A 17726-nucleotide genomic window follows, 5' to 3' on the forward strand; every position below is an offset into this window, starting at 1 on the left:
GGCTCAGTAAGAGCTAGAGGTCCTGCAGGATGACTCAGTAAGAGCTGGAGGTCCTGCAGGATGGCTCAGTAAGAGCTAGAGGTCCTGCAGGATGACTCAGTAAGAGCTGGAGGTCCTGCAGGGTGGCTCAGTAAGAGCTGGAGGTCCTGCAGGACAGGCCACTCTCATGGACAGCTCTGTCACGGCCCAACAGCTGTTGTACCGTCATGCCCGAGAGCTGTTGTACCGTCGTTATCAAGGGTCGTACCGTCGTGTTCAAGGAGAGTCGTACCGTCATGGTCCAAGGGTTAGGGTGTGACCCCTCACACGCTGCAGACCATCAGCCGAGGCTGGCGAGACTGGACCACCAGGAGGGAGACCATTTGCTTCGTGCGGATCACCTCCTTCATTTCCCTCGCCTGTGAGGCTGGTGAAGGCCAGTTGTTTCACGTAATGAAAGCCACAGGTCGGGGAGGGGGCGCCTCCTCCTCAGGTGCAACAAGGTTGTACTGAGTAGAGAAGAGCAGTGTGGGGAACTCCTGTATAGATTCTCATGAATGAATATATGGCGTATAAGACTTGTGGGAAAGTACATACGCCAGTGTCAGGTATATTCGCGTACACGACAGTGACACTGAGAGTTGGGGAGGGGTTGTTAGGAAGGGGAGGTGTTCTTCTTCAGGTCGTTTCCCCATTCCTGGGACGTCCCAGGTCGACGCTCTGACCTGCAGCAGTGGCTGTAGCATTCCCGCTGGACTCCATGAGTTATGACTTCCTCACAGCGTGCCTCGCCTTCGCCAGGACGAGTTGACGAACTTGCCTCAAGGTGTGGTTGAGGTTGTGACTATACAAATACAACACAGATGTAGACGATTGGTTGAGGTTGTGACTATACAAAGACAACACAGATGTAGACGATTGGTTGAGGTTGTGACTACGGAAAGACAACACAGATGTAGACGATTGGTTGAGGTTGTGACTACACAAAGACAACACAGATGTAGACGATTGGTTAAGGTTGTGACTACACAAAGACAACACAGATGTAGACGATTGGTTGACGTTGTGACTACACACAGACAACACAGATGTAGACGATTGGTTGACGTTGTGACTACACAAAGACAACACAGATGTAGACGATTGGTTGACGTTGTGACTACACAAAGACAACACAGATGTAGACGATTGGTTGACGTTGTGACTACACAAAGACAACACAGATGTAGACGATATCTCAAGACTTAGCATGGCTCGGGGAAGATTAGTGCTCTAGACCCGTTTATGTTTGCTAGAGAAACATGGTTGCAAAATGTTGCACGTACGTGATTCATGTACGGGCATGTGATGATACCTATTGACTCTCACCAGCATTGTGGATGTTCATCCTGCCATCGAACTATGAGAGAGATTGATCAAGAGCTGAGCCAGGCGGCAGGGCCCAACATCCATAAGGAAATTAGATGCTCACGATTATCTAAAGCAAAAAGATTTCACGAACCCTGCATCCTGCTCTGAGCCTTCTCACGATGGCACTACTGCTGTTACTGTAGCTGGCAGCACACACACACACACACACACACACACACACACACACACACACACACACACACACACTGAGTCAGTTCACATACACGGAGGTGGCTCACGAATGCGGCCCGTCACAGTTGTGTAGTTGTGGATAAAAAACTAACCAGAATGTGGGCTGCTGTAATGTCTGTTTCTTTCCTTACGCCACTAAGCTTTGGAAGCATCAACTCTCTCTCTCTCTCTCTCTCTCTCTCTCTCTCTCTCTCTCTCTCTCTCTCTCTCTCTCTCTCTCTCTCTCTCTCTCTCTCTCACATCTTACCTAATTATTACAACGTTTTTCCGTCTGAATGGCAAGTTTATACACCCTGTCAGACACTCTTAGATCCTTCTTCCCGCAGTTCTTTCTTATTTTCTTTTTTGTCTTTTTCTTAGAAATTGATGAAGGCCTGGTGTTTGTGAGGTCATCTGGTCGAAACTTGAGCCTTTGACGAAGGAATGACGTCCACATCTAACCACTATTGTCCACAGGGTCCCTCTGTACCCAGCTGGTACCTGGGTATCTCAGGAGTGCAATGTACAAAACGAATTTTGGAAGATTGGAAAAGACGCGCGAACAAGAAGTGAAAGAAAAGAACATCACTCAGCTTGAATCTGTTTTCCTTTTGTAAGCTTAGGTCTCTTTCCCATTATAAGCTTTGGTCTCTTTCCCTTCATAGAACAATGTGCAGACGAGCAGGTCAGCGTAGACCTGGCTCCCTTCTGCAGGTTGTGGTCAGGTGGTGGTGTGAGCGATGATGACCCGGTCAAAGTTGCTGTTGAGGCGAGCGGCAGCCAGCAGCTAACGGCCCGACACTCGATGAAGAAGCCCTCGTAATTTCATTGTCTTCTGCGGTGACTTAATAATGTATGAACGTTGACAGAGAGACAGCATAATCAAGTGGTACACCTATTTAGTAAATCTAAGACGATGTAGGGAAGAAAGAAGAAAAAAAAGAAAAGAAAGTATACAAACCCATAAACCACCCCGCCCCCTCCCGCCTGACTTACGACAATTATGGATAAAATTGGTCGTCATGTTTCAGTGACAGGATATCCCCCCCTCACACATTCCCTCCTTCCCCCACACACCTCAGATAGTGTAGTGTGTGTGTGTGTGTAGGCGATCAGTCTCTAGCTGCATCGTGTGCAGCCGTAGAGAGAGAGAGAGAGAGAGAGAGAGAGAGAGAGAGAGAGAGAGAGAGAGAGAGAGAGAGAGAGAGAGAGAGAGAGAGAGAGAGAGATCAACCACCATCACTGCGTCAGAGTGTCCCTTACGTGAGGTGGGAAGGTTTCCAGTCTTCCATGACCGCTTGTGGGTTGGCTGTGCATCATTGGTTGGCAGAGTCGCTGGCGTGTTTCGTTAGGACGTCCGTATCTGCGTTGATTTACGCTCGTCTGGTGTTTATTTCTGCCGTTGCTGTTTTAGAGTCACTTTGCTGTTACTGCCTGTCGCTGCTTGGGCTTATTCCCTCGCTGATGGGCTGTTAATTTGCAGCTGAAGTGCTGTTATTTCTGTTGCTCTGCTGTTACTGTGTTTGTTTTGTCCTGGTTTTTTTTTCTCTTCCCCCCTTCTGTTGGTGGTGCAGGTGGTGTTTCCACCGCTGGCCTCTCTTTTACCCGCCCGTGCCGCGGTCCTGCCCCCACCCACTGACCCAAAAGGGGTCGACCTCGCGACCTGTTACGGGTCACACACACACACCCTCTCTATTAACCTTTATATCCGCGAGGCGACGCAGGGATCGAACACCCCGTCGTGGGAGCAGGAGCACCTGATGGGGGAAGATGCTGTCTGATCGCTCTCCACACACCCCGCTTTTTTTTTTGCCTTTGTCGTGCTGACGTGACCTTTCATACCGAGGGCGTGACACCCACACACCCCCCCAGGTGCTGGGAAGGTGTCGTCGTCAGGTGCACGGGCTGAGGGGGCAGAGAGAGAGAGAGAGAGAGAGAGAGAGAGAGAGAGAGAGAGAGAGAGAGAGAGAGAGAGAGAGAGAGAGGTGTAAAACTCCCTCGCCATACAGTTCAAACAGGCAGTTACCCCTCACCCCGCGCGCGTCTCTCTGTATACCACTACGTAGGAACGTCCCTTAGACCAAGATTGTGTCGCGAGTGTATATTTCATCTCAATACTCGTCAAGGAAATACTTAATTTCTCATTATTTTGCCCTAGATCTTACTGCATGCCATGGTTTTTTCAACAGGTAAGGAGGAACGATGCTGGAGATCTCTCGTGTAATTGAGTTAACTTAAGCCACAGCGTGACTGGTGGATTGCAAACGTTGGTCTGTTGATACGTTGCAAACGCTGATCTGTTGATACGTTGTAAACGTTGACCTGTTGATACGTTGTAAACGTTGATCTGTTGATACATTGTAAACGTTGACCTGTTGATACGTTGTAAACGTTGATCTGTTGATACGTTGTAAACGTTGACCTGTCGAAGTAGAAGCCATACAGCAGACCTGAAGCCGTTCACATGCATTAGCACGATGGAGGTTTGGATGATGGATGACCTGTCACCTCACAAGTGATGTGGCTGGGTAGAAGGCCCTCGCGTCATGACACAGCTTCGTGGATGAGAGGGTTAAGCTCATGGCCATGATAGAAAACCATTCCAAAGGTCGTGACAGCCTCAGTCATCTCTGAACAAAGTGCTGGTCTAGTTAGAGACCTTTGTCTTGATATATGGATGACCGACTGACTGGCTTGTGAGACGAGGGGGACGAGAAGCGGCGTCCAAAACCCGCAGTGTGTGGGTCGCGTGCGTAGACTCCAGGCGGAGATGGACTACGGAACGCGCCATCGACTTCGACACAGGTTGAAGGGGGGGCCATTCTGGCGACGGGGGAAGGGACCGAGTTGCCGTGGTAGCTGAGGCGTCCCGGTGGTGTGGTGGTGTGTTTCCTCGTCGTCCTTCCTCAAGGGGGTTTCCGCATTTCAGGGGTGAGTGTGGCAGGACGGGCCGACGGAAGGGGACGCTGTGCTCCCGTGGACGCTGCTGCTGCTGAGCTGGTGTGTGTGTGTGTGTGTGTGTGTGTGTGTGTGTGTGTGTGTGTGTGTTGCACCTCTCGTTTCCGTATATATGGTAACGTTAGCCACCGAACACCATCACCAGGAACCAGTAGAAGCTTATATTTTCGACTGTTGTGACCGACAGATATGCCCTCCCTGCAGCGCCTCACCACAGATCTAGTCAGACAGAAACCCTCCGTCGCCCCCCAACCTTCCCCCTCTTCATGAACATCATGGCTCACCAGAGCTTAGGCGTCTTTCCCTACCTCTGTAATGGAAACTGTCGACGTTAAGTCTCCTGTGGTGTACCTCGGTAATGCCCCCATTTCACAGCCTCATGCATATTGTATTGGTGGCTTCCGGTCACCTGTGTTGTGAGGTGGGCCTCCCTCGCCTCACTCCATGTGTGTATGTACTCACACTTGTGCCTCGCACGACCAGAGAACAGAATACAGTCATATTAGAGTATTTATATTCTTATTTATCATCTTTACTGTTGTCATCATCATTATTATTATTATCATTATTATTATTATTTTATTATTATTATTATTATTATTATTATTATTATTATTATTATTATTATTATTATTATTATTATCATTATTGTTATCATTGTTATTATCATTATTATTATTATCATTATTATTATCACTATTATTATTACTGTTATTCCTTATCATTATTATTATTATTATTATTATTATTATTATTATTATTATTATTATTATTATCATAGTTTAATTTTGTTTATTTTCTTTATTGTACATTTTTTTTCTGAACGCCTTACCGAAGTCAGGCCTTAAGTGAAATATGTAAAGGATCATAGCAGAGGAGAGTAACAATTAATGAAAGGGTCACATGGGAGCTGTTAAGAATGCATAGACCATAGCCACATTCTAGTATAGCAGAGCATATCTTCATAACATACCTTACTGATTGACGGTACATTGAGAATGAGTATAAGATAAGATTTCGGGACACAAGACCTTCACTCTTGCGTTTGTTAACGCTCACATTCCCTCACAAAGACCCTCATACACCCTCATAAAGATAAGACTATCACTGCTGTGTGTTGGCGTGATGTTTGGAATACACTGGGTGACAGTACTCGATCGATATCCTGTGATGATGTCTTCTGGGTAGGAGTGAGGGTGTATGGAAAGGTGAGGAGGGAGAGGCGAGGGTGGAGGAGAGTGGTGAGGGGTAATAGGTGAAGTGGTTGGGAGTGGGGAAGGAAGGAAGGGATAGCGTAGCTCCGACTTGTCCTTCAGGAGGACAATAGCAGTGTAAGGGAGACCCAGTCCTTGCTGGGGGACACTGTCCTGGCAGTGGGGGGACACTGTGCTTGCTGGGGACACTGTGCTTGCTGGGGACACTGTCCTTACTGGGAGGGGGTGGGGGGAGACGGCCCTTGCAGGGGGGGAGACGGTCCTTGCTGGGGGGGAGACGGTCCTTGCTGGGGGACCTGTCCTGACAGAATACGGGCCTTTACCCCTTAACTTCCTCAGACCCTAACTCCAGTTTCCACTCCTTCGTCTTGCCTGGAAGACGATAGATACATTCCATTATCCAAGGCCTCTTTGAGGTGATGCTACATCCAACTGATGATGAATGATGACGTCACTCAGTCATACATCTCCTTCACTGATGACTGACTGCGTCATCCTGAGCACGGAGAGGCCGGGATGATGCCGTTCATCCTTGATGACATATTGAATTAATGAATTTTTCCACCATTACTGCCATTAACCGATGTGTAATACGAGGACGGGGTGGGGTCTTAGGCTGTCCTTGACGGCGTGATACAGGCAATTAAGTGGTAACGACAGCGTGTTGAAGGTCGACGGTCGTTAAGAGGCGGCGTGATGCAAGCCTCAGCGGGTGATTACAGTGAGGAATTTCCTGTGGATCAGGGGCGTGAGTGTGCTCCCGTCAGGTAATGTCTGGGAAGATGGAGGTCTTCAACTGCTGGCTGGCATCCGGCTCGCCTGCACCTGTGCTGCCTCTGCCTCTCCTGCCCCTCCTTACCTCCCTCCACGACCAACCCTCGAGCAGCTAACCCACCTCTACCTCCTCCCCTCTGCGAGTACTGACTGACTGCACTCCACTCCCGTCCTCCCAAGTGTGAGGGCCTCCTCCACCCACGCTCGTCGATGCCACTCACACCGCTCATCTGAAAGGCTTTGTCATCTGAGTACACCTAGACAGGGCGTTTCTGTGATAGCGTAGGTGAATGGCACTTAGTGAGGGGTTAGTGGAGTCGGGCGTAAAGCGTACGGTGGGGTATAATACATCGACGCAGAAGGGTGACAAGTGAACCTGTGATAGTGTGAGTGAAGGACACATAGCAGGGGGTAGGTAGGTGGAGGCAAGCACAGAGTGTGCAGTGGGTACAATACATGGACGTAGAAGGGTGACAGGTGAGCTAGCGTCTGGGTGTGAAGAGCACATAGCAGGTGGGTTAGGTGAAGGCGAGAGTAGGACCTTCCGTGGGAAAAGAAGGAGCAAGGAGCAATGTCATTAACAATTGTAATAATACAGAAGGTCGAAAGGGTATCAGAGTAACACATTCGGGTACTGTATCAACGACTCGACATCATAAAGGATTTGCAAACAGAAAGAAATTGTGGCGATGGATCATCACTTCGAGACTCTCTGTGAGAATAGAGGTATCATAAAACATGGATGATAGTGTGGAGAGTGTACAAAACCCAATGATTTACGGAGAAATGTTTTTTTTTGTGTGTGATTCATTACGTAGGTTCAGCTTGTGTTAGACGTGGACTTAAAAAGCGAGGCACTCGTCAGATCTGTTTTGGAACGTAGTACATGGTGTTATACCATGAGCTCCTCGTGTTGGTACTTATCCCTCATGTTAACAGTCTTCTTCAAGACAAACTGCCTCGTTACGAGACACCTGCTGAATTGGCATCCAGTACTGTAGGGTGACGTCAAACTGACCCATTCTTAAATATCTGCTCCAGATCAGTACTATCGAAACCTGTGTTAGGATTGATATAAGTCACGTCTTGATCTTCTCTCTTATAGGTTGAATAACTTAAGGTCGTCTACATGGTTCGAACAAGCCTTGTTTCCCAGCCCTGAGTCATCTCGGTAGTGGGCAGCTATTCTCTCTCGATCCTATATGTCTTCTTCAAATACCGCATCCAAACCTAAACACAGTATTCCCGCTGGAGACGCACCACTAAATTGAAACGAATGAAGGTCGTTTTCTTGGTCTTCGAGTACCTTACCTCCGAAGCCTGTGGATTAGTTTCTCGTTTGGCCATTGCTGTTCACTGCTTACTTGGCTTTAAGTCAGTGGAGGTTATTACATCTATTTGTGTTTCTCTATTCACCTTATATTCATTATTCTTTTTTACTGCCTTTATCGATATCAAGATTCACTTACGACTTGTGAGCTCAGTTACCAGTCTTAAGTCGGATTGCAGATGATGACGCGCGGAATCTGTCGCAGCTTCACCACCCAGTTACAAAGCAGTGTGGACATTGTCATATTTGACAACTTGATCCAATACCAGTGTTAAGTCAGACACGTCAGAATGGGGGATAAATTCCTGGACTGCTGTTAGCGGCAGTTCGCTTGTTTGGTCTATTCTTTGTCTTGAGGTTTGTGTGTGATTAGGGCCATTCAGCTTGACAAGGTCAAGTTATAATCACCATCTGGCAAAGTCATTTTTTTTTAACACCTTCTGGTTTTGGAGATGGTTCTAATATCACTTACGCTCGTATTGTGTGTGTGTGTGTGTGTGTGTGTGTGTGTGTGTGTGTGTGTGTGTGTATGTGTCTGTGTTTGTGTGTGTGTGTGTGTGTGTGGTTCTTGGTGGGATGGTGATGGTGGTAGTACTAGTGAGATGGAAGGAAGGGAGGGAAGGAGGATAAGATGCAGTTGAAGGCGGAGGCGGAGTTCAGCCTTCGTCTCGGGAGTCGACCTTGGGGTGTGTGTGTGTGTGTGTGTGTGGAGGGGGTGTGAAGGTCTCCCCAAGCCACCTCGCGTCAAGAACACTTCTTGGTAATTTACGGGTTATAAAATCCTGTGATTCAGGGCTCGCCAGCATCATGTTGCTTGACACGGGAGCCACTGACGCACTCAAGATTGTCGTGTGGTCACGTCCGACGAGCGAGGACTACGGTGAGGCACTGGTCCTCCTCCTCCTCCTCCTCCTCCTCCTCCTCCGGTAGTCACCTGGTGGAGACTACACTCCTCCGAGGGTGCTCTGGTCATATAGTCGTAGGGGGGAGGTTGTCTTGTGCAAGTGAAGACAAAGATGTTAGTAAGATGGTATACGGGTGGGTGTTTGATGAAGGCCGTGAGCCAGCAGACCCCCTCTCGTTCATCCTGCATCCGACCATTACTCAGGAAATTCCGACGTTCCGGCTCTAGTCCTAACAAGCCTCCTCTCCCTCCTCCTCCCTCCCTCGTCACCAACACACACACACACACACACCCGCTCGACACTGTCACCAAGAACCCCAGACCCACAGGATTTAGTCCACGTCTCGAAGTTCCCCTGTTCTCCGTGGTTGAGGAACGCCTTCTACAGGTGTTAAGAGACAATTCTAAAATCTTTTACATTCTTACTGTACACGTGGAGATCTCTGAATGCGTCTTTTAGCATTTAAGCCTCCATGCCTTACCAATTTACCGCATTATCCCATGTTTATCCCGTCTCTCCTTCTTGCCTCTGACGGATGCGTTCCACATCATCCTTGAGAACCAGGAACGGTAACCTCACAACACCACTTCCTCTCCGCAGACGACCATCAGGGTGTTCGCCAAGTGCCTCCGCTCAGACATCGAGTACAAGACGATCTCGGTGAGCTCGCGCGCCACCTGCCGGGAGGTGGTGGCCCTCCTGCTCTCCAAGTATCGCATGAGGCATCGCGACCCCAACCTCTTCTACCTCACCATGGAGGTCACCGTTCGCAGGTATGGTACCGCCTCAAACCTCCTGTCATGTGTTGTTTAAGCCACCTCCTTGACCACATCGGTACGACCCTTGGGGTTATGATCGCCTGGCCTTTGACTTCCTCCAGAAAGGTCAGGGAAAAAGGCCAGCCCATCATACCTAAGGGTAATACAGTCTTGCTTAAGGGTTCTACCATTGTGCTCAAGGGTCGTACCACCGTGCTGAAGAGTTGTACGTGCTCAAGGGTTGTACCATTGTGCTCAAGGGTAGAAGTTGCTGTTGAGTTTGAGTATCAGTAAAATGATTAGGTCTCTATACTCTTTTGTCATTTGTAACCATTTGATGGCCAAAGACGTACGTGTTAGCTCGGTGTTCCAGGTAGTGTGATGTCTAAGTGTTGCCTGGCCCAGGTGGCTGTGTTACAACAGAAGGTGTAGATATATGTGATGTTTTGCCCAGATGGTATGGATGTTAGTTATGTGTGTTGCTCAGGTGGTTGCGTGTTACAGTTGATATAGAATTATGTGTTGTCTAGATCAGGTGACTATGTTGCAGTTGATGCGGGCTAGCTAACACAGGTGGTTGTGTTGCACGGATACCTAAGCGTTGGCTAACTCAGGTGGTTCTCTGTGTTGCAGGTGGTCAGGTGCGCCGGTGCGCTCGCTGCTCGTACTGGAGGACGGGGCCCGGCCGGCGCAGCTGGCGCTCTGCAGGCCTCCCGGCGACTCGAGGTTCGCCCTCCAGATGCGTCGTGGTGGGGTGGTCAAGGTGCACGACACGCTCCTCATGCCAGGGGTGAGTAGTGGGACCTCGCCTCAGTCATCCTCCACGACCGCCGACGCCGCCACCCTCACCCTCCTCCCACGACCACAGAAATCCCTCCCTCCCTCCCTCACTCTTGCTTTAATAGATGGTCAACTCCCTCTCTCTCTCTCTCTCTCTCCCTCACGTCCCCAATATCCATGGTTCCAACTGCCCCATCCCATCATCTGTCACCCCTCTCCACCACCCCATCACCCTTCTCCTTCATCCTATCATCCTTCTCCACCAACCCATCACCCCTCTCCACCATCCCATCACCCCTCCACAATCCCATCACCCTTCTCCACCCTCCTATCACCCTTCTCCACCATCCCATCACCCCTCCACAATCCCATCACCCTTCTCCACCCTCCTGTCACCCTTCTCCACCATCCCATCACCCTTCTCCACTATCCCATCACCCTTCTCCACCAACCCATCACCCTTCTCCACCAACCCATCACCCCTTTCCACCAATCCATCACCCCTTTCCACCAACCCATCACCCGTTTCCACCAACTCATCACCCCCTCCGACTCGCTTACACTTGTACTTCCGAGAGACGTAACTTGGCAATTAATTTTTTGTGTTCGCTCTCCAACTCACAACCTAATTTCCTGTTTAGGTTGTCTCTAGGTACTTTCACCTCTTCCTGTTTTCACTTGTTTACGCCAATATTCACTCTTCGTTTTTTTATACTTTGTTTGTATAACCCATTTACACTTCCATTTTCTGTATTCCCTGTCTGCGACCTTTTTCCCCTATACTTTGTTTTCATTTTCAAAGTCAATTGATATGATTGTTTGCATCAGCGGTGTATTCCTTTTTCCCTATACTTTGTTTTCATTTTCAGAGTCAACTGATATGGTTGTTTGCATCAACGGTGTATTTCTGACTGAATTGATTTGCATCAAGTATCACTTTTTAACCCAGTCATATTAACTGGTAATCTTAGACATGATTTCTTACGATGTATTAAACTTAATGGTTTAGTGATAGTCTTTCGAATTACACTTAGATGAATTTGGCTAAAGATATTTTTTTTTACTCAAGTTATGATTATTTTAATTATGATAGTGAGTCATATTTGCAGATATTTTTTTTCATTTCCAGATTTGGAAGCCATCTCAGCCACTATCTTGAATTAGTGGTATGATGATGACCAAACAGGCTTTTAGCAAGAAATAGACTTTTTATTTATTTTGAACAATGTCTAAATATATATGGAGGCTTCTGAGCTGTATGACTGTACACACAGAGCCGACCAAATGGAGTGTGTCTTCCGTTGCTGTGTTGGGGTAACCGACTGCTTATTGTGCTTTAACGTAACCCCCTTGAGCACGCCGGAACGACCCTTGGGCACGCCGGAACGACCCTTTGAGCACGACGGTACAATACGACCCCTTGAGCACGACGGTACAACACTTGATCACGACGGTACGACCCTTGAGTACGACGGAATTACCCCTTGATCATGCCGGTGCGACACCGTGAGCACGCCGGTACGACCCCTGAGCACGACGGCACGACCCTTAAGCACGACGGTACTACCCTTGAGCATGCCGGTACGACTCTTGAGCACGACGGTGCGACCCTTGAGTTTGATGGGTTTGCCCTTGATCATCTGACACTTAGGGCGTCAAATGAAAGGCTAGGCCATGAAACCCAATGGATCTTTATCGCCTTGCCCAAGGGTCGCACCGTCGTGATCAAGGGTCGTACCGTCGTGATCAACGGGTCGCACCCTCATGCTTAAGGGTCGTACCGTCTTGATATGGGTCATACCGTCATGGTCGAGGGGTCGTACCGTCATGCTCAAGGGTCGTATCGTCATGCTCAAGGGTCGTACCGTCATGATAGGAGTTCTACCGTCATGTTCAAGGGTCGTACCGTCATACTCAAGGGTCATACCGTCATGCTCAAGGGTCGTATCGTCATGCTCAAGGGTCGTACCGTCATGATAGGAGTTCTACCGTCATGCTCAAGGGTCGTACCGTCATGATCAAGGGTCGTACCGTCATGATCAAGGGTCGTACCGTTATGCTTAGCGGGTCGTATCGTTATGGTCATCGGTTCGTACCGTCATGCTCAAGGGTCGTACCGTCATGCTCAAAGCTCGTACCGTCGTGCTCAAGGGGTCGTACCGTCGTGCTCAACGGGTCGTACCGTCATGCTCAACGGGTCTGTAACTTGACATCCCCGTCTCCTTTTACGTTAGAGCACTTGACGTAAGTACCATACTAACTCTTCCCTTCCCCCCTTCTCAATGTCGCAGTCGCAGTACAAGTCGTTACTGGTGTCGGATCGCACGACGGCCGAGGAGGTCGTCCAGCTGCTCCTCAACTGCTACAACAGACGTGACAACAAGTACTACTACGCCATACACGAGGTACGACCACCCACCACCGCCCTCCACCCACCCACCCACCCCACGTTACTATGACCTGTTACCATACTTCACTGTACTTTTATATGGTAGAACCACAATAGTCTGTAGCGTCACATAGAACCACAATAGTCTTAGCGTCACATAGAACCACAATAGTCTGTAGCGTCACATAGAACCACAATAGTCTTAGCGTCACATTGAACCACAATAGTCTGTAGCGTCACATAGAACCACAATAGTCTTAGCGTCACATAGAACCACAATAGTCTTAGCGTCACATTGAACCACAATAGTCTGTAGCGTCACATAGAACCACAATAGTCTGTAGCGTCACATAGAACCACAATAGTCTTAGCGTCACATTGAACCACAATAGTCTGTAGCGTCACATAGAACCACAATAGTCTTTAGTGTCACATAGAACCACAGTAGTCTGTAGCGTCACATAGAACCACAATAGTCTGTAGCGTCATATAGAACCACAATAGTCTGTAGTGTCACATAGAACCACAGTAGTCTGTAGCGTCACATAGAACTACAATGGTCTGTAGCGTCATATAGAACCACAGTAGTCTGTAGCGTCACATAGAACCACAGTAGTCTGTAGCGTCACATAGAACCACAGTAGTCTGTAGCGTCACATAGAACCACAGTAGTCTGTAGCGTCACATAGAACCATAATGGTCTGTAGCGTCACATAGAACCACAGTAGTCTGTAGTGTCACATTGAACCACAATAGTCTGTAGCGTCACATTGAACCACAGTAGTCTGTAGTGTCACATAGAACCACAATTGTCTGTAGCGTCACATAGAGCCGCTTATCTGTAGCGCGTCACGTAGAACCGCTTGTCTGTAGCGCGTCACATGCATGAGACGCAATGTCCCATAAGTTCTGGACTTAGGACTTGGGGTCAGAGAACCATTAAATCACCAGCATTCACAGTAACGATGCAGGAAGAGAGTTAAAAGACGAGCGACTGCGCGTCTTGCATGGTTAGTTATCTCAAGTCACTCCATGAATTGCTGGAGCGATAAAGACTGAGAGTCTTCCTTTGCCGCAGGTGCGGCGCAACCCGCAGTACAGCGACCGCATGATCCTGCCGGAGGAGCGGCTGCTGGACGTGAAGGCCAAGTGGCCGCGGGATCGACAGGCCGAGTTCGTCTTCGTCCTCAGGAGGAACATGTCCCAAGCGCTCTCCCTCCGCCGGGTCAGTAACTCAGCTACCTCCCTCCCTCCGTCCCTCCTTCAGTACGGGCTGCCGTACCTTGTGTTGGTTTATGAAGTGTATCATCATGTTTATCTTATTCCAGGCATCCATTCTTCTTTTCCTTAGTGTATCTGGAGTTATCAAGGGGGCTTGTTTGTCTTATTAAATGTCGATTCAGAGCTTGACTGAGCATCAATTCATACATAAAGCTTCTTAGATTAGAGTATAATGTAAGACATTTTACGTTGAATGAGGAAATAAAAGAGGAAAATCTTCTTCCAGCTCTCCTTAAGGACAAGCGACGTGAAGAGGCCTCCAGTGGACTTCAGCGGGAGGGAGGAAGACAGGCACTTCCCCAGCACCCAGGTGCTCCCTGCATGGAGAATCAACGCGCCTCCCCTTCCCAAGGCCGATGACCAGGTACACATCATCATCGTGGAGGAGGCGGTCATCGACTGCACAGATGTCACCCCCAAGATGACGACCATCAATAGGGCCACCACCACCACCTACCGCCAACACTGGTTGTAAAGGCACGGCGGAGGTCTTCCCTTCCACCACCACCACCACCACCACCACAGGTTGTAAAGCCACTGCAGAGGTCTACCCTAACACCACCACAAGTTGTAAAGTCACTGCAGAGGTCTACCCTAACACCACCACAAGTTGTAAAGTCACTGCAGAGGTCTACCCCAACTCCATCACTGGTTGTAGAGGAACTGCAGAAGCCTTCCCCACCACCACAGGTTGTAGAGACTCTGCAGAAGCTTTCCCCACTACCACAGCCTATAAAGGCACAGCAGGAGTGCCCACCACCACTGCGGGTTGTAAAGGCACCGGAGAAGTCTTTCCAACCACCGCCACAGTTTGTAAAAGCACTGTAGGAGTGCCTTCCACCACCACCACCACCACGGGTTGTAATGGTACTGCAGAAGTCATCCCCACCACTACAGGCTGTAAAGGCACTGCAGGAGTGTCCTTCACCACCACATCTGCCGAAGCCTTCCCTGGTAAGACGTCTGCCGAAGCCGCCCACACTCGACCACCTGCCGCTCAACCAGTCAGCGAAGCGGTGGTTGGTCCTGTCGCTGCCTCCAGCACAAGAGATAATGCGACCAACACGGAGGCCAAGATGTGGTCCAACACCAGTACTCAAACCATTGTATCAGGTCAGGTCTCTAAGTCAGCCTCGGCCTCAAGGGACCAGCAGCGCCCACAACCATCGCCTGAGATAAGAGATGTGAATCCTAGCGAACAGAATCCAGGAGGTAATGTTAAAAGATCATCTAGCGAAGAATCAAAAAGTTTGACGACTAGAATTGCCTCGCAAGATCCACAGGGTGGAACCGAAAAGGCCACTTCAGAAACGCCACGGTGTGAAGACGCGAGCAAAGTGTCATCAGATAACCCCACTGATAGAGAAAGACCGTCAGCTCCAAATCCCCGGAGTGGTGAAGCCAGTGACAGCTTCACCACTCCCCTCAAAACACAGGTCAACGAATCTTCCTTGGTTAGTTCTTCCCCAACGGATGTGTCGGTAACTGCCAGGCCAGACGTTAGACATAAGTGTAAACACAACTGTCAACATTGCTTTTACATATGAAGAGTCCACCATTGTGTATATAATGTACAATTGTAGTGCCCTTCAGTGACTTTACCTTTGCGTGTACATATCTCACCAATCTGGCCAGTAAGCATTGAAAGGACTGGCCCAGAACAGGTGTATGTTTAAAGGTGCCAGAGCCATCTTCACATGCACTGTGCTTCTTGCATCCGTCTGAGCCAAAGTGTTTAATTTGCAGAGTAATATATATGTGTGTATATACCCAAACTTGTATATACGAACACATATATGTATATATGCTTGTACATACATTCTTTAATACCCTCATAATCCCTTGTAAGGGGCTCCCACAGCTTCAGGGATCGGCTACAATCATTAGGAGGGAAAGGGTGAAATGCTTTGGAGTAAGAAGTTCTCGGACTAGACTCTATTCAGTTTCGTCTTCCTAAAAAAAACGTTTCTGTTCCGATTGTGCTTGGGGGCTGATGGTTGATTGTGATGTGGTTAAGAAAGGAGGCGAATAATTTGGATGCTAAGCATATTGATGTGAAATTTTACAGGCAACGTTTTAGTTTCATTGTGCAGGTGAAGAGTTTTGTGTTTATAAGGCCATGTCTTGTGTGGTTTACAGTTTTGTCATGATTGCTCATGCAAAGGGATTCTTTTTCTCGTCCAAAACTGATGCCAGTTTATTGACAAGTGAATCACTTTTCGAACACAACTGTGATCCATTTTTCGTTCGTCTTCTGGACGCCTTACATCACCAGCCAGCTTTACAAACACCGTCTTAACATAATCACAAGAACCGTCTACCCCAATGTGCCACTTTTTATTCTGAAGACACCGAATAAGAGTCTAAGTTCACCCCTCAGAGACACACGCACTTACACAGCACCGCAGGATACGACCTGCGTTCCCAACCCGTTGGATGTGGCCTGCATCCTGTGCGCTGCGTGAGCCCTAAGCAACTCCTTGTCAGGAGGGTAAGATTTTATGGAGATAAATTAGTCCCTGGTATGATCTCCTTTCAGAGTTGTAATCCAAATGTATAGTTTCTGTTTTTGTGAAAAAAAAAAAGAATTGTACATAAAATGATGTGAAAGATAGTTTATGATTTATTCAGGAGAATAAAAACAATATGATAGTAATAAGTCTGTGTTTGCTCTGATGGTAAACAAGTAATAAGTCTGTGTTTGCTCTGATGGTAAACAAGGACACAGAACATGTAGATATGTACATTTGTACCACGGTTTCCATGTGTGCCTTGCACATGCTACGGTTAAAGCAAGCTTTAAGTAGCCTATGTAATATGATGTATTTACTCACAGTGATTCAGGAAAAGAAATGGAAATAGTCTTTGTAAACATTCACAAGATATTAGAAAAATAAAATAAATGGCATTGAGGAATTTGTTTACAGTGATGTGTTCAACCTGAAAGAGACCAGGACAGTTGTATATGACACTTATATCCCTGTGTATTACTCCTACCTATATAGCACAGCTGCCGGGGTACAAGTTAATCTGTTTTCGCCCAATCTATTTTTCTTTATAGGGACCAACTTGGAGCGAGCGAAACTTGCCCCAGTGGAAGCCATCTCGGGTGAAAGATTAAGATGAGGTGAACAGTAGCTAAGTATTAATCAGGGCTTCCCAGTTATTAGTCTGCCTGAATCGTAAAGGAAAAAAAAAGTTATATGAAGAGTGAAAGACGTGTTGAATGATTATGTCGGTATTTTTGGTGTATTTACTGCGTGTGTATTTAGGTAGCAATGGATAGCGAGCTGCTTTACTAACTTTCCTGATATCAAAGCGTCAGTAACAGGGGTGAAGTTCATTATCAGGAATGAAAGATACTCCTTTTAATTCATTATCATGTGATACAAGCTATAATGAGACCACAAATTAGCTCCAAAAGTCATACTTCGATAGTTTTATTATAAGGTGAATAGGGTATGAGGTATTGTGTTACTTGTATTACGAATCAATCTTAAAGAAAAGACGGCTCAGAAGAAGCAAGATGAATATATTAAGATAACAATCGTCGATACACTAAGAACTATTTCCTAAATACATCTAGAGCAACAAATCAATAGGATTTGTCAGAGGAAGATTTATTTAAGGGAAATTGAATTGAAATACCGTCTCGGCTCATGCAAGTACGCATATCCTGTATATCGTAGGGGAGGGACAAACTATCGTTCAGCATGGAGCGGCTGAGTTGTTTTGGTTTGTCAGTGTTGATGAATACGAGTGTTATTTTCGTGCTTA

The 17726-nt window shown here is 47.7% G+C and overlaps 1 protein-coding gene across 1 annotated transcript in view; it reads left to right on the plus strand.

Annotated features, from left to right (window-relative positions):
* The window catches only part of LOC139765692 (uncharacterized), a 78566-nt gene extending 61701 nt beyond the window's left edge, over positions 1-16865 (plus strand). The window contains exons 3-8 of the mRNA XM_071693454.1: positions 9342-9514; positions 10133-10289; positions 12571-12684; positions 13747-13893; positions 14176-14388; positions 14462-16865. Of these exons, the coding sequence (XP_071549555.1) occupies positions 9342-9514; positions 10133-10289; positions 12571-12684; positions 13747-13893; positions 14176-14388; positions 14462-15496 (1839 nt within the window). The 3' untranslated portion in view covers positions 15497-16865. The remainder of the gene's footprint in view (positions 1-9341; positions 9515-10132; positions 10290-12570; positions 12685-13746; positions 13894-14175; positions 14389-14461) is intronic.
* The last annotated feature ends 861 nt before the right edge of the window (positions 16866-17726 follow it).

The sequence above is a fragment of the Panulirus ornatus genome, chromosome 55 (assembly GCF_036320965.1).
Source record: "Panulirus ornatus isolate Po-2019 chromosome 55, ASM3632096v1, whole genome shotgun sequence".
In the NCBI taxonomy this organism is placed as follows: Eukaryota; Metazoa; Arthropoda; class Malacostraca; order Decapoda; family Palinuridae; genus Panulirus; species Panulirus ornatus.